Genomic DNA, 17,960 nt, shown 5'->3' on the forward strand with positions numbered 1-17,960 from the left:
ACTTGGACTTGGAACTTGCTGGTTCAGAGGTCTTTCTACACCATTAACTAAGAGTCTTATTCCATTTTGGGTCGGAATTGCTTCAATGCTTTTGTTTGATAGCAAACGTACAAATCCTATTGAAAGAGCTGGAAATGCTCGAGAGCACAGGATAACGGAAACTAGAAGAAAGAAAAGAAAAAGGAGAACAGAAAAGAAAAAGAGAAAAAATCGAAAAAGAAAAAAGAGGAAAGCAAAGAAAGGAAAGAACTTGCCTTATCATTCTCAAGAAAAAAAGGGAAAAGAAAAAAAGTGTCCTTTTCTCACCCAGCCCATGATTAACTTGATAAGATGAAGTAATGTTTCCAGCTCTTTCAGCTTTAATGATGCTCACGGGTCCGATTGAGCAGTGTGATATCCCTGACAGCTCTCTGCATTGTCAATTCAGTGCCTGCTCTAAACTGGTTCCTGTGCCCATTGGTACAATTGCCAGCGGGCTCCAGTCTGCTAACATGGAAAGATTAGATCAGTGGACTGATTCGCCGTCCCCCATTCTGACAACTTTGCTTCCTGTTCGACGAAACGATCACTTTACCTCGAGAAATCAGTTAAAGATATTGAAGATCAAGTATGGTCTTACTTCTGTATTATTCAATGACAGCACCAATTTTATTGCCTTCTTTGTCTCATCATTTTCATCCATGAGATGGTTGGACCATAATCTCACGCACAGAGTTCGTCAAACAATATTGTGAAAGAAGAAAACTGTGTCAGGAATAAAGAGCAGGACAATTCTTGCTGGGTAATATTACAAAGTAAATAAAGATAAAATGGGACACAGACCTCCCTCCCCCCAACACTGAGTTTCACATGTTGGCAACGGGGAGGGCAAGTGATTAACTAAGGACTACTAAATATATGTGCCAAGATTAGACTTGAGGGGAATTTTTTTAACCGGTACCACAATTGTTTTATATTTACACAATCCCCACTTTCCTGGAGCAACACAACTGAAACACTTACTTTGGAAACATCACATTTTATTTTGTGAAATACGTGTTCCCGTAAAAATTTAAATTGCTTTTCAAGAATAGACAATTGTAAAGCACTCAGGTGGAATAAAATTCAAATGGTTACATTGTCTTGTAATATTACAATTAAATAAAAATACTAGCAGTACACAGGATACTATTATCTGGTCCGTTCACCCCCCCTTAATGGAGGAAAGTTGAAAATTAAAGTTATCGAGGTTCAAAATGATAACCAATCAAAATAAAATCATCAAAATCATTGTCAAGAATTAAGATGTGCATAAAACAGACAACACGCGTGTGCATATCAGAATTGGATTATTACCCAACGGGAAAGCTGACTTGTTTTCTGAATTGTAAATAATTAGCGGCAAGATGTTTTAACCTGCACGATCATTAAGCATTATGAAAGTCAATACAGATTTGATGCATTTTGTAAACAACTTGAGATGCCTGAAGTGACCAGATCTTGTAGTACAAATTGTATTCGTACATTTTCTTTTCATTGAATAGAAATTCGTTAGCTCGACAAAATGTTAAATCTGTTCCCTCGATCTGCGTTATCTTTAATTTCTCATGTTGGAAGCTAGCTCACTTTTTGCTGAGTTTACTTGCAAAATTAAATGATTACATTCTGTTAAGATGAGATGGTTCAACGTCGCCGTTTTCCTCACAAAGGGCAAAGAGCATTCCACATGTCTTCAGTTTGCTTTACTATGAAATGATCATCACTGTAGTTCAGCATATTTCCATTCCACATGCCTATGCCACGGAGTCTCAATTTCTTCATGATCGCTGACTTAATTGAAATGCTCTGTGGATCGTCATACCAGACCTCATGAAATGTATTATTAACCTGCCATAAAAAAATGAAGAGTTACACAGATAGGAGCGAGGGGTTTGGGTCAATGCTCAGTTCGAGACACTATGCTGAAAATCTTCATCAGCAGAAGACAGAATGGACTGAAATGTACGATGAGAAAATGCACAATGACAAATGAGCAAAACAAACTCAAAAATTAGGGACTTACGGCAACGGCCGGCAATTTCCTCAGGGCTTCTCCCACTCCGTCCCCTGACCGTCGGCAGAAACTCCATTTCCGTGCACAAACGCGGTTTTCCGCTGCACGTCCACACAAGTAACGGGAACGGAGCAGGAGCAGCTCCAAGTCTATCTTTTTTAACACCCAAACCAATTAACTCATCTGGATGCTGTGCAACATATGAACATAAGGCACACATTGAAAGCACAGACGGGACCTCAGTTTAACGTGTCATCTGAAGGACGGCACCTCCGACAGTGCAGCACTCCCTCAGTACAGCAACTTAGAAAAATCCACATGAACAGCCCAGATGTCAATTCGGATGCAACAAGTCAAAAGATTATGGTGTTTGATTGGGAAAAAAATGATTTGGGGGAAATAGAAAGAGACAGATGACTTGCAAGTCAGAGTTAGCATGGGCCTCCAGAGAAAATGATTTAAAAAAATAAATCGAATTATCCAAGGTCAGATTTAACTCAATGTGGAACATTCTATCATTTCAAAATAATCTTTTCAAATTGCTCAAAGTAACAAAATATTGCAATCGAAAGGTGGAAAACATGATTTCAATGTTACTGCTGAAAGCTCAAGCATCACAGCGTTTGACTGCAGTGCATCAAGTATCTCAGCAAGACTTGGCCAATGTCAATTAGACATGTGACTAGGTATTTTTTTTTATTTGTTCATGGGATGTGGGCGTCGCTGGCGAGGCCGGCATTTATTGCCCATCCCTCATTGCCCTTGAGAAGGTGGTGGTGAGCCGCCTTCTTGAACTGCTGCAGTCCGTGTGGTGACGGTTCTCCCACAGTGTTGTTAGGAAGGGAGTTCCAGGATTTTGACCCAGCGACGATGAAGGAACGGCGATATATTTCCAAGTTGGGATGGTATGTGACTTGGAAGGGAACATACAGGTGGTGTTGTTTCCATGTGCCTGCTGCTCTTGTCCTTCGAGATGGTAGAGGTCGCGGGTTTGGGAGGTGCTGTCGAAGAAGCCTTGGCGAGTTGCTGCAGTGCATCCTGTGGATAATACGCACTGCAGCCACTGTGCGCCGGTGGTGAAGGGAGTGAATGTTTAGGGTGGTGGAACCAATCAAGCGGCTGCTTTATCTTGGATGGTGTCGAGCTTCCTGAGCGTTGTTGGAGCTGCACTCATCCAAGCAAGTGGAGAGTATTCCATCACACTCCTGACTTGTGCCTTGTAGATGGTGGAAAGGCTTTGGAGAGTCAGGAGGTGAGTCACTCGCCACAGAATACCCAGCCTCTGACCTGCTCTCGTAGCCACAGTATTTATATGGCTGGTCCAGTTAAGTTTCTGGTCAATGGTGACCCCCAGGATGTTGATGGTGGGGGATTTGGTGATGGTAATGCCGTTGAATGTCAAGGGGAGGTGGTTGGACCCTCTCTTGTTGGAGATGGGCATTGCCTGTCACTTATCTGGCGCGAATGTTACTTGCCACTTATGAGCCCAAGCCTGGATGTTGTCCAGGTCTTGCTGCGTGCGGGATCAGACTGCTTCATTATTTGAGGGGTTGCGAATGGAACTGAACACTGTGCAATCATCAGCGAACATCCCCATTTCTGACCTTATGATGGAGGGAAGGTCATTGATGAAGACAGGACATACCCAGGGATGGTGATGGAAGAGTCTGGGAAGTTGGTTGAAAGATCTGTGAGTATGGCTGTGTCAGGCTGTTGCTTGACTAGTCTGAGGGACAGCGCTCCCAATTTTGGCACAAGTCCCCAGATGTGAGTGAGGAGGACTTTGCAGGGTCGACTGGGCTTGGTTTGCCGTTGTCGTGTCCGGTGCCTAGTGGTCCGATGCCGGGTGGTCCATCCGGTTTTATTCTTATTATGACTTTTCGTATCTGGATTTTACAACTGAGTGGTTTGCTAGGCCATTTCAGAGGGCAATTAAGAATCAACCACATTGCTGTGGGTCTGGAGTCACATATAGGCCAGACCGGGTAAGGACGGCAGGTTTCCTTCCCTGAAGGACATTAGAATGCAGTAGATCAAGAGTGTGTGGTATTTGCTACTGTGCAGTTTTCTTATGTACAGGGTACGCTCCCGTCAATCTTTTGTGCTAAATTGATCATCAAATGGGAGACAGGGGCACACATTTCACAAACCAAACAATCGCTAATTTTCACAGGAGGGTCAATATGGGTTGTGTAAAGTGATCGATTTGAAAAGACCACAGCTCATCTCATTTTTTGCAACTGGTCATACACAATGTCTTAACAAACGGAACTGGGTTTGGTGCTTTGTCTGTCAACTCCCATTTTCTTGGAATATTGAATCATGAAATACTGCAAGGTTTGCATTCTGCAAAGAATGGACAATGCACAACTCTCCATTGTGTTTTGATTGATAGTCTTACCATGTAGATATAAGACGGGACTTTCTGCTCATCATCCCAATATCTGCCAGTAATTGATTTGTGCACATGCTCTGCGATCTCTTTGTATGGGACCTGACGTCCAGCTGCATTACTGCAAGGGGCACCTCGGAAAGGAATCTTTTCCAATACACACCTACCAGTCTGAAAATACAAAAGGATGAAAATATAGTTACTTTGGTAACTTCAAAAATGCAGTAACAACATGACTGATCTCTAAGTGTAAAGAGGAACAATTAGAGAAAAATAAGTTTTACAATTTGGACAGGAGGGTCTCTCACTGAAATATATAAAATTAAATAGTACATTTATAGACAAGGACAAGGTTGTAATTTCAAATAGACAGCAACAAGACTGAATATAGAAAATTACGGAGTGATGTAATTGACGTGTTTAAGATGATCAAAGCAGTTGATAGGGTAGATAGAGAGAAAGTATTTCCTCTGGTGGGAGAGTCCAGAACAAGGGGACATCAGCTTAAAATTAGAGCAAGGCTGTTCAGGGGTGATGTCAGGAAGCACTTCTTCACGAAAAGGGCCGTGGAAATCTGGAATTCTCTCCCCCAAAAAGCTGTTGAGGCTCGGTCAATTGAAAACTTCAAAACTGAAATTGATAGATTTTTGTTCGGGAAGGGTATTAAGGGTTATGGAACCAAGGTGTGTAGATGGAATGAAGATACAGATCAGACATGATCTAATTGAATGGCGGAACAGCTTGAGAGGCTGAATGGCCTCCTCCTGTTCCTATGTTCTTATGATTCCTTGTGTTAAAAGGATGAGCTTTGAGAAAAGATTCGAGAAGCTTAAGATTTACAACCTAGAAGAATGCAGTTAAGGGGAGGCCTCAGTGGAATAAAATGTTAAATAGCACAGATAAGGTAAGCCCAGAGAGCAAGCACTGCAAACAAATAATTTCTCCAGAACAGTGAATCAATGGGATATTTTGCACAGCAACAAGACAATCATAACATCATAGTATCATAGTAAGTACAGCAAGGGAGGAGGTCATTCGGCCCATGATGCCTGTGCTGGCTCGTCACAAGAACTATCCAATCAGTCCCATTCCTCTGCTCTTTCCCCATCGCCCTGTAAATTTTTCCCCTCAAGTATTTATCCAATTCCCTTTTGAAAGTGAATATTAAATCTGCTTCCACCACCCTTTCAGGCAGTGCATTCCAGATCATAACAACTCGCTGCGTAAAAAAAATGTTTCCCCAGATCACCTCTGGCTCTTTTGTAATGGTTTACAATAGTCTATTCTAAATAATTAGGATTACTGAAAGCCAGATAATGACAAAACCTTACCTCAAAAAACTGTGTGCAAGGATAGTCATAACCATACCATGGAACTCCCAGCACGAGCTTTCTGGAATCAATTCCCAGATTGATATAAGCGGAGTAACCTAAATGGGGAAAATAATAATGAGGGTCTTAGATTCACATTGATATCGGGCAGGTAGACCCTGAACCAGATGGTCTTATTGTACATACCTGATAAAGTCTGGTAATAGGGAGCATTTGCCTTTGCAAAGCAATTGTCCCACATTTGACTCTGCATATCATAGGACATCACAAATAAAAAGTCACAGGAATTTGCAATTCTCAAAAAGTCATAGCATCGGCCATCAATGCAGTCTGGAGACCAAGGCACGTTAAATGTGACCTAAGGGCCAAAGAGTAACAAGAAGAAGTTAGTTTCATCTCATACCTTATGTTGGATATCACTAGTAGTTATATGGTTTTTATATGCACTCGCACATGGTCCATGGGAACTGTGAATTTAACAGGTTAGGAGTTCGACAGTGTTCATGACTGTATAAAAAGGAACAGGATAAAGTTGGGGCAAATTGTGAGTTAGAATTAATAGGATCCTCGGTTATCAAATATTAATCAGGTTCAATTCCCCACTGCTCACTCACCTTCTTCCTCCAATTTTCCATCAATTTTCTCTCCTCCTCTCCAAAAGGCATTAAGTTGTGACCAAATTGTAGTCCCAAAAGGGCCAGCCACACTCCAATACCGAGTCAAATTGGCCAAAGTTCTTTTATGTGAGGCCAGACATTGAGTGCTGGCAGGCTATTTTAACATGGGTGGGGGGACTAACCCAATTGGTGGCCATCTGCACGGTCACACTTCCAGTGGGAGGTTTCCAGATAATGATCAGATGGTTCATTTGACCTTCCCCGACCCAGTGGCACTCGGGGTAAATTGTGCCCTCCAACATCCCAGCTGAAATCAGATAACTCAGCACGAACCAGGATTTGCATGGCTCATGTAGTCACTGCCTGAACAAGAAGGCATTCGGGAGCCTAAGGTCAAGAATTATATCACTGTAATCTGAGTTATCAAAGTCCGTTATGTGCAAACTTCTCAGCAGTAAAAGTCTGCTTCAAACTTTACCCAATAAAAATGCAGCGAGTGATTTCTTTTTTTGCCTCCTTAATAGTCCCTTTATTTCAAAGTAACTCATTGGATATGAACTGTGGGACATTTCTGAAGGATGTCAAAGGTCTCTACATTAAGACAAGTTTTTCTTCCTTTGAAGAAGGGTTTTGATGGAGTAAATAAGGAGAAAATGTTCCCAGTGGCAGGAGGGTTGATAGCCAGAGGACACAGGTTTAAGGAGATTGGCAAATGAATGAGAGGGGAGATGAGGAGAATTTTTTTTACACAGAGAGTTGTTATGATCTGGAATGCAAAACCAGAAAGGGTGGTGGAAGCAGATTCAATAGTAACTTTCAAAAGGGAATTGGATAAATAATTGAAGGGCAAAAAATTCCAGGGCCGTTGGGAAAGAACAGGGGAGTGGGATTAATTAGTTAGCTCTTTCAAAGAGCCAGAACAGGCACGCTGGGCCAAATGGCCTCCTACTGTGCTGTAACCTTCTGAGAACCTATGTGAAAATTACAGTTCGAACCATCCCATGCATGGAAGCTGGAACTCAAGTCACTTGTATCATTCTGGGCTACAAGTGATGCAGCATCAAGTTTGCTGCATATCCAGCTTAAACTGATTCAATCTCAAATTTCTAACCTCAGCAATTGTCAAAGCAGCTTTGTAACAAGATGATGCACTGATAAACAGCAGCGAAAAATCATGATTTCAATTCACTTATCCAGAAAAATATCAATCTTCCTTCATAATTAAGTAGAAAGTAAATTGCTTATCCCCATTCAATGAAAAAAATGGCTCCTTCACCTGAGACCCAGGTATTTCACGGTGGAACACACCCATGGTTTCAGAAACCAGTTGAGGCATGAAGAAATAGCCGACAGATGGATTTCCAGCAGCAATGTTCACATCCAAATTGATTCCATCCATAAATTGCCTTTTTGCCAACTGCAATTGCTCATCGATCCAATTTGCTCGGCGTTGTCTGAATACAATGTTCCATAGTATAAAAACTCCTGGTGAAGGGTGAAGAAACAACTTCCAATTATAGAGCATGTTTCGTACAACATTGTGTCCCAAGAAACTTTGCAGGACAGAACTGCCAACATCAAGTCGGAAGTAGTAGAGGGAGATTTAGCTCGAATTTGCATTGACATAGTGCCTGACACATCCTCAGGATCTCCTTAAATGCTTCATAGCCAATTAATTATTTTTGAAGCGTAATCACTGTTGCTTTGCAAGCAGATGTGATAGTTAATTTGTGCCCAGAAAGGCCCCACAAACAGGAAATTAGATAAATGGCCAGTTAATCTGTTTTGGTGATGTCGGTTGAGGGATGAATGTTGTCCAGGACACCAGGAGAACTCCCTGTTCTTTGAATTGTGCCAATGGGGTCTTTTACATCCACTTGAACAGGCAGGTGGAGCCTTTGTTTAAGGTCTCATCTGAAACACAGCACCTCTGGCAATGCAGCATTCCCTCAGTACTGCACTTATGTGTCAAGTCCTGGAGTAAACCCAAAACCTTCTGACCCAGGAGGAGAGACACAGTGCTACCACTGAGCTAAGCTGACACTTGAGGGAAGTGACCAAAGGCACAATCAAACAGGTAGGTTTTGATGAGGCTTTCGAAGATAGGAAGAGAAATAGCAAGACAAAGAGGTTGAAGAAGAAGAATCTGGAGTTCAAGACAGTAACAGCTGAAGGTTCTGCCATTGATGGTGGAAGAGGAGAAATCTCATTAGCCCAGAGTCGGAAGAATGGAGCGTGTGTGCTGGGCTCTGGACACAATTGGGTCGGGCTTTCATTAAACTGCATTCTTCATTCTAAATCCTGGCATCAGTGGCAGACTGCTGCTGTGCCAGGGAATAAAAGTTCCACCTATCTATTTATAGGTTGTTAAAAACAGTATGTCCTGTCATCTTTCTATTCAAAAGTTCTGTGTCAACAGTGTCTTTTGTTTTTCTATTTTAATTGTGTTCCCATCCAGTGACGCCCGTCCTGTCTCCTTTATAATAGGATTTTGCCCATAATGTGGCCTGTGGTTATGCAGTTCCACACTACGGCTACCAAGTGATGGTGTGGAACAGATTTCTCTGCCTGCAGCTGAAACTGTTTTTCATGGACCATGTTTTTCCTCAGTAACTGCAATATTTAATTTATAAAATAAGAGTTTCTAAAATAAAATACAAATTCAAAAAATGACATTTCACAATAACATGTTTAAATTTATCCAACTAATTTTCTTTTGTGTCTTTTCGTGTCTTTGCTTGAAGCAAAGACTTTAAAGACAAGTGAAGTTTTTATTTGAAGGCCTCAGCCTGTCTCCAAAGCCTGGACATATCCTTCTCCCTCATACACTTCTGCAGCTTCCCATTAAATGCATCTATGTCATTTGCATCAGCCACTCCATGTGGTAGCAAGTTCCACATTCTTTCCACTCACTTACGAAAGAAGTTTTTCCTGAATTCCCTTTTGGATTTATTTGTGACTATCTTATTGATTTGGATTACCTCTAGTTTTGGACTCGCCCACAAATGGAAAAATACGAACATATGAACATACGAGAGCTGGAGTAGGCCATTCAGCCCCTCGAGCCTGCTCTGCTATTTGGTAAGGTGATGATTGATCTGATTGTGACCTCAACCCTACTTACCTGTCTACCTACTACAACCTTTGACTCCCTTGTTAATCAGGAATCTATCGCACTCAGCCTTAGAAATATTCAATGACCCTGCCTCCACCGTTCTCTGGCAAGGGAGTTCCACAGACTCACGACCCTGTGAGAGAAAAAATTCCTCCTCATTTCCGTCTTAAATGGGAGACCCATAATTTATAAACTGGTGGCCACTAGTTCTAGTATCTCCCACAAAGGGAAACATCCTCTCATCATCTACCCCTTCTCGTCCCCTCAGGACCTTGTATGTTTCAATATGATAACCTCTCGTTCTTCTAAACTCCAGTGTATACAGGCCCAACTTGTTCAACCTTTTCTCTCAAGATACCCCCTCTTCTGAGGAATCAGTTGAGTGAACCTTCTCTGAACTACCTCCAAAGCAATTATGTCCTTTCTTAAATAAGAAGACCAAAACTGCACACAGTATTCCAGATGTGGTCTCACCAATGCCCTGCACAACTGGAGCAAAACATCTCTACTTTAAGATTCCATTCCCCTTGCAATAAATGACAATATTCCATTTGCCTTCCTAATCACTTGCTGTACCTGCATACTAACTTTTTGTGATTCATGTACTAGGACACTGATTCCTGTGGCACTCGTTACATCTTGCCAATTCTTCTCTCCATATGCCCGATCGAACCCATTCATAATTTTAAATACCTCTATCAGATCACGTCCCAGCCTTCTCTTTTCCAGAGAAAAGAGCCCCAGCCTGTTCAGTCTTTCCTGATAGTTATACTCTCTCAGTTCTGATATCATCCTTGTAAATCCTTTTTGCACTTTCTCCAGTACTTCTGTATCTTTTTGTAGTATGGAGTCCAGAACTGTGCACAGTCCTCTCAGTGTTTTCTAACCAAGGACATATACAAGATTAACATAACTTCTCTGCTGTGAATTATTTTCCTCTAGAAATGAACCCCAGTGATTTGCTTGCGCTTTTTAAGGCTTTCTTAACCAAGCATTTCTGCTTAAATGCTCAAGGCAAGTACAGAAGATCGGAATAGGGCGACGATGAGGGAAGCGGTGGTTCGGGCACCTAACTTGCAGGAACATGTGAGGGGTGAGGGACTGATGCTTCCAAAGATGTCAATAGCAGTTTGGGTCCCATTCCATTAGAACCCACTCCTCCCCAACAAGACATGTTAGACCCTCCATTCCCTCATCTCCCCAATACTGCCAGATCCCAGCAATCCCTGACCATCTCCTGAGTGCTTACTGGATCCCACAATCTCCCTCCTCAGAATTCTTCCCCTCCCCTACTCCTAGATCAGAAGACTCCCGCTCAGTGCTCACGAATCCAGCAAGTTTGGGAGGTGAAAAGTAGAATAAAAATACATCACCAGTCAATCTCCCATGGCAATGGACAAAGAGAGTCCAGACTTGTGTAGTATTCAGACGAAGCAGGATTGGAGTGTGGGGGATAATTCAACCAGGGTGTTCAGATGTAACTCAGTCCCCATTGTGAAATCATGAATTTTGTCCTAATTTTTAATATAATACTTTGATCAATTATAATTTTTATTTAAATAGCATTTTGAGCTGAAAGATGCAAAACAGAGGTGCTACAGTGCCACCACTGGTGGGGAGGATGTAATTACAGCGCATCAAGTTTACGGAGACAGTTCCCATTATAAATGTGTAATTTCAAATAAAATTGCTGGACTATAACTTGGTGTTGTAAAATTGTTTACAATTGTCAACCCCAGTCCATCACCGGCATCTCCACATCATTATAAATGTGGACAGAGGAATTTATAAATGGAAAAAGTTGCCACAAAAGTGTGAAAAACTTGACAATAGAAAGTAAGGTTTTGTAGACAGGAGGTGTGTGTGTGGATGTAAGATTTTAATATATTATAGATGGAATGTGGAATTATTAGCTCGAGTTGTGCAGGAGCTGTAGAGGAATTTCAGCACTGTAAGGTCGCAATTCAAGGCTGTGCACTGAATGTCCTTTTATGTGGTTCTCAATAATACAGCTTGCATTGGAAGACAGAAGGACATTTGTTTTTTCTGTGATAAAATTATTTACCTCTCAGGACAACTCGAACTTGATTCGCATGAGCATAACACAAAAGGTCAGGATCGTAAGGTCCAAAGGCTGCAACAGTCGTGACCTTAGACCAGTCATAATACTTCCAATCCTTTCCTCCAACATCAAAGACAAAGACCTAGTACAAAATAAAGCAGTCAATTGCAGTAATGAAGGGCAGAAAACTGCCATTTAAAAATATATATTTTCACAATCAATGGCCCAGATTTTGTTGACAAAATAACGGTGAGGCTAATGGCGCTCGTTTTATTTATGTGTAAATGGTACAGCAACTTCAGGCGAGGGGCAGATACGCAGTTAAACTCAAACATCCACAAGTTGCTGACCGAGTTGGGCTGCTCCGCTGTTAGCTTCATGAAAACAGCATCTCGCTATCTTGCTCACCGTTAAAATTCATTGAACGACGTAAAGTTCATGTATTTGCGCAGGAGATTCAAACTGAACTCGCCATGGAAAGTTACGTCTTTTCCATTCCAGTCTAAGTACCTTTTTAACGACGGTGAATGTGTTCATTATCGGCAATCAAGATCTCTGGCACTGAAAATTAACTATTACAAGAGTGGAGTCTCATTCCTTCAGGATTTAATTGCTGTTGGAGATTTAAAAATGGAAATTTAAAATTCAAACTTTTTTTTACTTCCCCTTTCACTCACTTTTTTCTCTCTCTTTTAATCCAATCTTTCTTTTCCTCTCTTTATTTCTCTTTCTGTACCTGATTTGACATTGAATTCGCCCACTCTAATTTACACTTCCTTCTCAATCCTTGCGCTGTTAATTTCACAATCCTTCAATCTCATTGGTTAAGGAGATACCCTGTTTCTTGCCCTGTTCACTCAGCTCCCAAATGCCCTGTTTCACTCGCTGCCCCGTTATCAGTTCGCACTTTCAGCAACTTGCCACTCAAAAACGTGCAAGGGCAGGTCCAAGTAACGGCAAGCACCGTGAGATGCCCTGTTAGAGTAAAATTTGGCCCATTATCATTTCCCCAGGTTACGGGGTAAGGAACGGCTGGTGAACTGATTCTCAGGTTACCACCATTGTCGATCTAAATGCAGCCACAAGAGAAAAGAATATGCTAAAGAGAAACAACCTCTCAGAACTTCCATCTCCACAATAGTGCAGGTGAGAGGAACTGAACAACATGAGGAAAAGGAGCTCACATCCCAATACTCCATTCCAAGTGTTGGTGCTCAATACACTTCAAAAGGACAACTTAAACTAAATAAACTCATATTACAAGCAACTTTAGAGTTACAGTTTTAAAACTTTTCCATTTAAGGTACCTGGTGTCAAATCAAGCATTTCTACCATGAGACCAGCAAGACTAGATCAGAATATAGTTCCCTCGAAAGAGAAACAGCCCATACTGCACCAGTGTGACATTTTTCCGTTTCTCACACCAACCATCCTGTGTTCTCAAATGAGACTGCCTGTTTAGTGCTGCAGTTTAGTTCATCACAGTTTTGTGATTTGGGCCCTTTGATTTGGACTGAGACTATCAAACATGCATCATCCAAGCTGGCACTTTTGTGCAGTAATGAGAGAGTGCTGCATTGTTGGAGGGGTTGTCTTTTGGATGAGATGTTAAAGGGGATCTAATAGACCGCTGGCAATATTGAAGAGCAGGGAGTTCTCTTGGTGTCCTGGCCAACACTTTTCTCTCAACCAACATCAGCAGAAACACATTAACTGTTCATTCATGCAACTTGCTGTTTGTGGGACCTTGCTCTGCACATATCAGCAGAATTGTTTTCCAGCACAATCTGTAACCTCATAGCCCGGCATATTCCTCTCTCTACCATTACCAACATGCCAGGGGATCAACCCTGGTTGATTGAGGAGTGCAGAAGAGCATGCCAGGAGCAGCACCAGGCGTACCAAAAAATGAGGTGCCAACCAGGTGAAGCTACAACACAGGACGACATGCATGCTAAACAGCGGAAGCAACATGCTATACACAGAGCAAAATGATTCCACAACCAACGGATCAGATCAAAGCTCTGCAGTCTTGCCACACCCAGTCGTGAATGGTGGTGGACAATTAAACAACTAACGGTGTGGAGGAGGCTCTGTATAGATGCTCATCCTCAATGATGGCAGAGTCCAGCACGTAAGTGCTAAACAAGGCTGATGTGTTTGCAACCATCTTCAGCAAGAAGTGCCAAGTTATGGGCCCCGACAACATCCCGACTGTAGTGCTGATTCGTGCTCCAGGACTAGCAATGCCTCCAGCCAAACTGTTCCAGTGCAGCAACAACACTGGCATCTATCCAACAATGTGGAAAATTGCTCAGGTATGTCCTGTCTACAAAAAGCAGGACAAATCCAATCCGGCCAATTACTGCCCCAGCAGTCTACTCTCAATCATTAGCAAAGTGATGGAAGGTGACATCGACAATGCTATCAAACGACACTTACTCACCAATAACCTGCTCACCGATGCTCAGTTTGGTTCCCGCCTCCAGACCTCATTACAGCCTAGGTCCAAACATGGACAAAAGAGCTGAATTCCAGAGGTGAGGTGAGAGTGACAGCCCTTGAAATCAAGGCAGTATTTGACCGAGTGTTGCACCAAGGAGCCCGAGTAAAATTGAAGTCAATGGGAATCAGGGGAAAAACTCTCCAGTGGCTGGAGTCATACCTAGCACAAAGGAAGATGGTAGTGCTTGTTGGAGGCCAATCATCTCAGCCCCAAGACATTGCTGCAGGAGTTCCTCAGGGCAGTGTCCAAGGCCCAACCATCTTCAGCTGCTTCATCAATGACCTTCCCTCCATCATAAGGTCAGAAATGGGGATTTTCACTGAATATTGCACAGTATTCAGTTCCATTCGCAACCCCTCAAATAATGAAGCAGTCCGTGCCCGTATGTAACATGACCTGGACAACATCCAGGTTTGGGCTGATAAGTGGCAAGTAACATTCACGCCAAGTGCCAGGCAATGTCCATTTCCAATGTGAGAGAGTCTAACCACCTCCCCTTGATATTCAACGACATTATCATCAACATCCTGGAGGTCACCATTGACCAGAAACTTAACTGGACCAGCCATATAAATTCTGTGGCTGCAAGAGCAAGTCAGAGGCTGGGTATTCTGTGGCGACTGACTCACCTCCTGACTCCCCAAAGCCTTTCCACCATCTACAAGGCACGAGTCAGGAGAGTGTGATGGAATACTCTCCACTTGCCTGGATGAGTGCAGCTCCAACAAGACTCAAGAAATCCACACCATCCAGGACAAAGCAGCCCGCTTGATTGCTGCCCCATCCACCACCCGAAACATTCAATCCCTTCACCACCGGAGCACAGTGGCTGCAGTGTGTCCCATCCATGGGATGCATTGTCGCAACTCACCAAGGCTTCTTCGACAGCGCCACACAAACCCGCAAACTCTACCATCTCGAAGGACAAGGGCAGCAGGCACATCGGAACAACACCATATGCACGTTCCCCTCCAAGTCACACACCATCTCAACTTGGAAATATATCAACGTTCCTTCATCGTCGCTTGTCAAAATCATGGAACTCCTTACCTAACAGCACTGTGGGAGAACCTTCACCACACGGACTGCAGCGGTTCAAAAAGTCGGCTCACCACCACCTTCTCAAGGGCAATTAGGGATGGGCAATAAATGCTGGCCTTGCCAGCGACGCCCACATCCCATGAACGAATTTTTAAAAATTGCTGTTCAGTTTGCCGACAACACTTCAAAAAGTAATTCATTTCATGTGAAGTTCTTTGGGACATCCTGAGGACATGAGGTGCTCCATAAATTCAAGTTTATTCATTCTTGGAACCAACAGGCAGAGGAAACTTTTATCCCACCCATCTGTCAGAAGAATGTTTTGTTTGTGGGAAGGTGGGGGAAGTGGGATAAAAGCAGAATGAACACATCGAGCCTGCAGGTTATATTGGTGGTGCTCTTGTTGCTGCCACACTGCCCACTTAGTAACATTGCTCTGAAGTAAATACTGACCTCATCAATACAGTCAGCAGTTACAGAGTCATTTTGCAACCAATTTATTTTTTAAAGATCTGTTACGTTGTATTCAATTTAATCGTGGCCAAGGTCCCAGTTTTACAATGAGTGAAAAATGTCATTTTTATTGCATGAGATTCCAGGATTTTCAATATTCTGTGAAAACCACAAACCGGTGACCTTAACCATGGTATTAGACAGACACACTGCAGGAGTTAGATCACACATCATTTAAGACTCTGCACATTGGAGAAATATATTTAAAAACACATTTTATGGAAGCTGCACTTGTTAAAATATCTTTGCACTGCTCAATACTACTGTTCGTCCTATTTTATACAAACTGTAACTATACCAATATTAACACTTTAACATACGGATTATAATATGATACACTTTGCATTTCAACAATAATCGGACATTCCCCCCCCCCACTACCCCCATCCCAATAGCTCCACCTGTCCCTCACCCCGACCCACACCCCTCAGACTGTTCAGAACACCCACCCACGACCCACGAACACCCACCCTCGGCCCCCAAACACCATCCCCCAGCCCCCGAACACCCACCCCCGGCCCCCGAACACCCACCCCCGGCCCCCGAACACCCACCTCGAACTCATGCTCCACGGTCACGGGTTCGCACAGAGCCCGATCCGAACACGGGCAGCCGGTCCCGGAGCCGCAGCAGACCCACAGCACGAGCACGACCAGGGCCTGCGCCAATTCCAAACTCCAGCGCATCCTCTCCGCCTGAGCTCTGCCCGATATGAAGATCCACCAGATGCAGCAAGATCATTTATTTACATCCACCCGAATGTGACTGATGATGACACCTCCTGAGTCTCTCTCTCTCTCTCTCTCTCTGTGTTGGTGGATGTGGCAATAGTGAAATGTTGAAACAATCTTCATACTCTGAAATGCAACATTTAAAGGGACGTTCTCTTCTCCCCCTTCCTCCAAATCTTGGCCAACAGCAAACAGAGAAACTAATAAAGGAAAAAGAAAGAACTTGCTTTTGTATAGCGCCTTTCATGACCTCAGAATGTCTCAAAGTGCTTCATCCCTCTCCATGACCACTGTTTGAGGATGAACCAGACCGTTTGCAAACTTGGAGTCCTATTTGACCCTGATATGAGCTTCTGACCACAAATCCTCTCCATCACCAAGACTGCCTACATCCACCTCCATAACATTGCCTTCTCCGACCCTGCCTCAGCTCATCTGCTGCTGAAATCCTCATCCATGCCTTTGATACCTCAAGACTTGACTATTCCAATGCTGCCCCACCGGCCTCTCATCTTCCACCCTCCAAAACCTTGAGCTCATCCAGAACTCTGCTGCCCGTATCCTAACTCACACCAAGTCCCATTCACCAATCACACCTGTGCTCGTTGACCTACATTGGCTCCCAGTCCACCAACACCTCGAATTTAAAATATATCCCTGAACCAACAACTAAATGTAAATCAGATTATCTGGTCATTTATTTTATTGCTGGTTGCGGGAGCTTTCTGAGCGCAAATTGGCTGCCGCGTTTCCTACCTTTACAATCATCCTTGTTTCAAATCCCTCCATGGCCTCGCCCCTCCCTATCTCTGTAACTTCCTCCAGCTGTACAACCCTCCGACAACTCTGAGTTCCTCCAATACTGGACTCTTGCGCATCCCCGGTTTTAATCGCTCCACCACTGGAGGCCGTGCCTTCAGCTGCCTCGGCCTTAAGCTCTGGAATTCCCTCCCTCAGCCTTTTTGCCTCTTTCCCTCTCTCTCCTCCATTAAGACACTCCGGCGAGTGACTCACCTCCTGATTCCACAAAGCCTTTCCACCATCTACAAGGCAAGAATCAGGAGTGTGATGGAATACTCTCCACTTGCCTGGATGAGTGCAGCTCCAATAACACTCAAGAAACTCGACACCATCCAGGACAAATCAGCCCGTTTGATTGGCACCCCATCCACCACCCTAATCATTCATTCCCTTCATCACCGGTGCACCTTGGCTGCAGTGTGTACCATCTACAGGATGCACTGCAGCAACTCGCCAAGGCTTCTTCGACAGCAGCTCCTGAACCCGCGACCTCTACCACCTAGAAGGACAAGGACTGCAGGCAGATGGGAACAACACCACCTGCACGTTCCCCTCCAAGTCACGCACCATCTCGACTTGGAAATATATCACCGTGCCTTCATCGTCGCTTGATCAAAATCCTGGAACACACTACCTAACAACACTGTCGGAGAATCTTCACCACACGGACTGCAGCGGTTCAAGAAGGCGGCTCACCATCATCTTCTCAAGGGCAATTAGGGATGGGCAATAAATGCTGACCTTGCAAGTGACACCTGAAAGAGGAGATGGTGTTTGTCAGCTTCACCTCTGACTTCTGAGCGGTTCGAATCGCTCCCA

The 17,960-nt window shown here is 43.5% G+C and overlaps 1 protein-coding gene across 1 annotated transcript; it reads right to left on the reverse strand.

The window, feature by feature from the left end:
• Window positions 1-82: 82 nt before the first annotated feature.
• LOC137325608 (di-N-acetylchitobiase-like) lies at window positions 83-16,295 on the reverse strand. The gene is made up of 8 exons (XM_067990874.1): window positions 16,164-16,295; window positions 11,553-11,691; window positions 7,649-7,857; window positions 5,942-6,113; window positions 5,756-5,853; window positions 4,434-4,595; window positions 1,685-1,866; window positions 83-161 (listed from the first exon to the last, which is right to left on the reverse strand). The coding sequence occupies exons 1-8, from the start codon at window positions 16,293-16,295 to the stop codon at window positions 83-85; spliced, it is 1,173 nt and encodes a 390-aa protein (XP_067846975.1).
• Between the last annotated feature and the right edge of the window lie 1,665 nt (window positions 16,296-17,960).

Source organism: Heptranchias perlo, chromosome 9, assembly GCF_035084215.1.
Source record: "Heptranchias perlo isolate sHepPer1 chromosome 9, sHepPer1.hap1, whole genome shotgun sequence".
NCBI lineage: Eukaryota > Metazoa > Chordata > Chondrichthyes > Hexanchiformes > Hexanchidae > Heptranchias > Heptranchias perlo.